The sequence below is a fragment of the Saccoglossus kowalevskii genome, chromosome 4 (genome assembly GCF_978046115.1).
Source record: "Saccoglossus kowalevskii chromosome 4, keSacKowa6.1, whole genome shotgun sequence".
In the NCBI taxonomy this organism is placed as follows: Eukaryota; Metazoa; Hemichordata; class Enteropneusta; family Harrimaniidae; genus Saccoglossus; species Saccoglossus kowalevskii.
The window spans coordinates 17,030,822-17,037,135 of NC_140644.1; the positions used below are offsets into that span (position 1 = coordinate 17,030,822).

The following is a 6,314-nucleotide window of genomic DNA, read 5'->3' on the forward strand; positions in this document are numbered from 1 at the left end:
TTGACAGCATGAGTTTTCTATGACTGTTACCGTCAGTGTTTGAGGATACTGATCAAGGCGTAAAATTTGTCACAACTATATCTGAAAATGAGTGCTTTTGACTAAGGAAAATCATCTTCCTACCGTTGAACCTACAAATGGTATGATATGCTTGTTTTTTAGTCAATTACGCATAATCACACTAAGATCGCTTTCGTGGCCATCGCGGCTGTCAACATAACATACTGGCTTGTAACATAGTACAATTATTCGTGTTTGTGGTCTTGTCGTTGCAACTTTTTTACTTCTGTGTTCTGATGCACAAAATGGGAGTCTTTTCAGTTAGTGCGCGTTTGCATATTAATTAGCCATATATATTTGATATGAATTATAATTCCACTGTCATATAGAATTTTACATACAGTTGTTTACCAGTTAACACAATGATTATTCAGTTAATTCAATGCATTTCAGTTGCACTTATAAAGACAGAGTACTCATAATTACAATAATACTAAATCTTGCCAACACCACGACTGATTAACACGAGCTTTATAGAAATTTGTTATTTACGTTTCTCACTTTTTTCCAAGTCATAGTGGAAGTTCAAAACATAAGAATGGGCTACCACCCAAAATTGTGTTTGTTTTCACATTTTCGGCAAATTGAAAAAGTCAAATTGGAAATCGAAACCGACATGAAGCCCAGAGCATAATTACTATTTGAGCAATGGATAAACCTCATGAAAGAATAATACAACTAAACAATCTACTATTTCTTGGAAAAGTTTGGAATTTCAAATCCCAGAATTTTATAATCTAGCTTATAGTGATCAATAAGTTGATCAATTAATTTCTGGGACAGGGTTGATATTGTTTCCCTGAATCTACTTTCACCTCTTGTCGTGTGTACCTCTGGATAATGAAATGAGTCTCCAACTGCCAAATTCATGAAGTATGGGGCGTCTTGAGCCAAGTGATCCATGTGTCCAATAAAAGTGTAATTAAACTCACATATACGTGACAATAAATATTGATGTCGCCAATGATATGATTGTGAGGGTATCTGATCATAATCAAGAACCAACTGTACAAACTGAATAAACGTTAAGTACGGTTTATTATTCATAGTGGCATTCACGTGTCCCTTTCTCATATACTTATAATAGCGGTGGAAGTAAAGCGTTGGAACTGGTCCAGGGGGACAAATATGGTAATGGTAATACGACACAAGCCGTTCCAGTGGTTCTCGGAAGAACACGCCTCTAACATACTGATCAAACTCAGGTGGCGCCAGAGAACTCAGTCGTCGTCTGCTTTCAGGATCGCCTGAGACTGGATCAATTTCGTGCATAACATGTTGCCACGTAGTTGACCCCGCTTTAGGAATTCTTGTAACAGTAACTTTGTACTTGTGAGATACTAGTATATTTAAACCTTTGCTAAAATACGTAATATTGTTCAGTTTTGAGCATTCCAAAGCAGCTGTCTCAAGTCTTTTCTGACTGGCTCTTCTGGGGTCATAAGTGATGTGAACCGGATCTATTACAGACACCTACAAGATAATAACCGAAGACAACTGATTATAACGCATAGGACTAATGACTATAAGGCATTCTTAGTCAAAATGGAATCCGCAAAATCAAGTTCAGTCAACTTGTTGACTGCTGATTCTTCAAGTAAAACAAAAATATAAGTGATTGTATAGGACAATTGAGGCTCAATCTCAAAATTTGAGGCCTTTGATTTCCTTAGTTTTAGACTAATTTTGTTTATAAAATGTAAATTTAATTTTTTCGAATTACAAATTCTATAATTATAGTAAGATGGTTTTTTTTCAAGATGACTATATCGATGTATAGAATTTTGTGTTGCGTCAATGCAGCACAATGAATCAGCACAACAAAGTTCGTCACAAAAAAATCTGTGTACGTTGGCGACGCGTCATATCGGCTTAGGTGGCATACTGTCAACCATGGCATGTTTTCATTACAATGGCGAGTTTGTGGAATTTACATAGTCCCTTAGTATTAAATATAATATTGAGAACTTGCTTAATAGTCGTTGATCGTAAAAACATTGTTCGTTCACATGACTATGGTTTTATGATTAAATATTGTTTAATACATTAGCTCACATTTGACTATGTATTCGAATTTGTGGTGGTTTTCATATTAGTGATCTCAGTTCAATGTAAATAATATTATCAATATGATATGCATATGACATAATGTTTATATAAATTACTTTTTGCAACTTATCATGTAGAATGTATATTTGAAATGACTCAATTGTACTACGAACTTCTGTATTTTACTGTTACTGCGAAAACAAGCAAAAATATCATCCAGTTATTGGCATTTAATGTTAGCTGTCATGGTACAAACAAATCAACACAATTTAAAAAAATATCTGTACTTAACAATAATAACTCATATAGACTTTAGTCCACAATGAAAATGAAAATGCATCCTAACCTAATTGTGACTAATACGATCACTACCGGTATGCAATGTTTTGACTGATAAGAAAATCGCATGAACCAAAAACTTTATCACGTTTATCAGTGTTGAATCATATTTAAAAAAGGACACCATGTCCAATGAAATAGTCGTGGATTACAGTGTACTGCTTATTTCTCGGTCGGTATGTCCCTAATATGTGGCACCGACTGTATGGAAAAAAAGTATGTAATAATACTATAACCAAGTGGCATCGCACTGACGTTCGCTTTTTCGCTCATTACTCGTTGTATCATTGTATTATGTATATTCATAATACGGTCACAGGATACGCTGCATCACTCGTGGCGATAAAGCAATCCTCGTTAAGCCGTTAATGTCTGTAAACTACGGCTTTGTCTTTTTGACACTTTTAACTAGCCATGTGCGTGTATATTACTAGTAATCCGTAACCAGGTGTGCACATAATATATGTACAAATACACAAATTATCAATGTGAAGGCCACATATACAATTAACAACATGGAAATGTTTAGCTCTATTACTCCATAAACTAATTTCAAAAGTACTTACCATTTCAGCGCTTTTTATATGTGGTTTATCTGCACGAGTCGAGGGTCCCGAAAAAACATGCTCCATTTTTGGCAATTTGTCCATACCTGAAAGACAGGATGTCGAAGATGTGCTGACGTACACAATTACATGATTACATACCTAAATTCACCTACTCGGCAAATATTATTATTTTTCACTATTATTTTTCAGAGTGTTCTTATTATACTTATACTGACTTAATGGTTACCTTCATATACAATTACAGCCGTACAAACAAAACAGACGACTATCGTTAGATTTGGTGTCAGATACTTCCGAAAACGAACCAATGCCATTATGTTTGCCTAGTAAAACAGTAAACACAAATTGTTAGACAAAAAAAAGTGAGTGAAAGTGATTGACAATTAAACGGGAGAGTCGCCACCTGCGCATGCGTCAGATGGCCATAGCGTGTCATAGTTCACAAACAAGCGTCTACTCATCAGCCTTTGCGTTTTTAGTCTGTGCTGTTATCGTCGCCTGGGACTCAATTCCCACACGTGCACAGGTGACGACCTTCCTGCTTTAAATTATTTACCACAAGCCAAACAATAGAAACAGCTGTAGCCAAACAACCATAACAAGCCGGTAGGCTGGCGATCCGCTCCGCTCAAAAAGCAAGCAACATGTTTCCGGCTGTTGTCGTGGTAGGACATGAACGTGAAGATAACGTCGGTTTATAACTAAAACCGAATCACGTAAACGAAGTTCGCAAAAAACGTCCAGTCTTTAGAAATTACTTTATTTTATTGTTAGGACGTTTTTCTGTTGTTAAATTTATTCTTTTCAACCGTTTTGCGATAGTATTTTCTAAATTGAAGGCAGCAATAACAGTTCATTCAAAGTTGCGTTGGGATTATGTTGATACAATGTAACAATGTCGGCGCCAGTGATATTTTACCAGTGCGCAACGTAGCCAAAATAACAAGCATGAATATTTGAACACTGCTATTACAAGACTGGTAGGAGGTAATCAATTTGGGGCGAAAGTATTCAAAAATTGCTGTTGCCATGGCAACGGTGGGTCAAGTTTTTTTTTAAAATTAGTGATGGTACGACCTGCCTGTCAAGTATGAACAAAATCTGCCAAGCCCCCCAAAAAATCACAGAGCAGTTAAAAGCCGTTGCTGGTGATAAATTACCCCAACTTTCAGGTCAATTTTTTTCTCTAATGAATATACATTGTAAACATAAAAAAACAGTAAATTTATGCCCACACTCAAGTTGAATAGAATGAGCTACGTCCGTGCTTTTTGATCATAGAAATGTAGAGTGAGATACATTTGGCGCGAATGTATTAAAAAATTCAGTTTTTTGGCTGTTGCCATAGGAACAGTGGGCCAGGATTTGTTTTCAGATTTTACAACCTAACTAGAGTGAAGGTGTGACTTGCCTGCCAAGTTTGAAGCAAATCGGCTCAGCCAAAAAAATCACACAAAAAGTTAAAAAGCCATTTCTGGTGAACAGTTACCCCAACTTTGGGGTCGAATGTTTTGGTAATGAAAACAGATATCAACAATTTAAATAGTAACTTTGTGCCCACACTCAAGCTGAGTAGAATAAGCTATGTCTGCGGTGTTTTATCCTAAATTTGTAGAAAGAGATACATTAGGCGCGAAGCTATCCCCAAACAGTTTTTGGATGTTGCTATGGCAACGGTGTGCCAAATTGTTTTCATATTCTTCCTAATGACTAGGGTGAAGGTGTGACCTACCTGCCAAGTTTGAGCAAATCGCCCAAGCCAAAAAGATCACACAAGTAATAATACGTGAAAACACTGGAAATCACACACACACAAAGCCACAAAAGTGATTATAAAGACAATCCTATCGGAGTGGATCGCCAACAGTTGTAGCCGATAAATAATATAAACAAGAGTGCCGGTAATTACTATTAATACAAGAAGTCGCACTGGCCTGCGCTTGGTGTTGATAAACACGCGCCATCCGTTTGACAACATGTCATTATCAATACAATATTCTACTGACTGTACTTTTCCTAAATTTCCAATTATTGTTTCAGTGAGTAAATATAGAAAACAAAATGTTCCAAATCCAAGATATGCTTTACCAATATTTTTTTTACAGATAAATCTGAATACAAATACGCCAATGAATACAACTTAATTTCATTTTAGTATTTCACATATAAAACATTTTGCACGGACGTGTCGTTGTCAGCTGCAGTATCACCTCTCGTACCACGTATTAGCTACCATGAGTTACGATTTATGTCGTAATTTTCTTTTCTGTATAGCGTTTACCCGAATGTTCAGTCACCATAAAGATGCATAACGTAACTTTAGTTAGTTATTGAATGTTATTCTGTCTACTACCACTTCCCTGTTTCAAGATAAACTAGAAGAGCATACACAACTTATGACAATTACATTATAATCAAGGGAGATGTCAATTTATTTAATTATAGGGAGGGGGTCCATAGTCTTCTAAACACGTATATGTGATACACGCAATATCAAACTGAAGATGAGGGATGTATCTACAATTCTGGGTGGTGTCCCGTAATGTATAAGCGGTGTTCATGCTTACGACCACCTGATTACTCCAATTCTATGCTGCAACACATATACGAAGAATCAGCAACAACAACAAATAGGCGAACAATGGTATCAAACCTGGATCACATCAATAGCCACGTCTTTCAAAAGGTATACCAAAAGTGCATCCACACAACGAATCGCAGAACAAATGAACTTCGCTACGCTCGTTTAAGTAAGACAGTTGATATTTTAGGGTCACCCGTGAGATATGCTCTACACGGAAAGGAAACGTATATTATCACATCCATACAAGTAATGGCAGAGTAGCTACGCAATACAATCAACCATGTTTTAAATGGCGAGCGGATGGATATAATGCAATACTGCCAAGGCCGAATTCCTAGTTCAAATCCGTGTTTGTGAAAGTGTCTGTTCTACCCCGAGGAGGCACTTCCGCTATTTTGTGGTGTTGTCTATAACTCTTTACAAAACACCGTTGTGGGAAACGCGTTAGTGCATACTGAACAAATTAATACAAACACATGTATAGCCTTGCCCAAATCACAGTAACACCACTGATAAATTGTAAAGTGTGAGAAGTTTCGTTCTCTAAGTAATGTAAAGCGCTGGCCAACTCACTACGCTATGGTGATAAATTACTTATTACATGTTAAAATAAACATCACCATAAGTTAAGTTAAAAAGAATACTTACCCGAAGATTATCTGAATCATATGAGTAGATACACAGTGTGGAATCTGGTAAATCATATACTAAGC

The 6,314-nt window shown here is 36.4% G+C and overlaps 1 protein-coding gene across 1 annotated transcript; it reads right to left on the minus strand.

Annotated features, from left to right (window-relative positions):
* Positions 1-352: 352 nt before the first annotated feature.
* Positions 353-6,314, minus strand: LOC102809557 (carbohydrate sulfotransferase 10-like). The gene is made up of 4 exons (XM_006813569.2): positions 6,250-6,314; positions 3,244-3,340; positions 3,015-3,100; positions 353-1,533 (listed from the first exon to the last, which is right to left on the minus strand). The coding sequence occupies exons 2-4, from the start codon at positions 3,329-3,331 to the stop codon at positions 751-753; spliced, it is 957 nt and encodes a 318-aa protein (XP_006813632.2). The 5' UTR covers positions 3,332-3,340; positions 6,250-6,314; the 3' UTR covers positions 353-750.

Coding starts and splice junctions, on each gene's coding strand:
- LOC102809557 (XM_006813569.2), bottom strand. CDS start 3,331: ATGGCATTGGTTCGTTTTCGGAAGTATCTGACACCAAATCTAACGATA. Junction 3,101..3,243: donor GGCTGTAATTGTATATGAAG/GTAACCATTAAG, acceptor CCTGTCTTTCAG/GTATGGACAAATTGCCAAAA. Junction 1,534..3,014: donor ATATAAAAAGCGCTGAAATG/GTAAGTACTTTT, acceptor ATTATCTTGTAG/GTGTCTGTAATAGATCCGGT.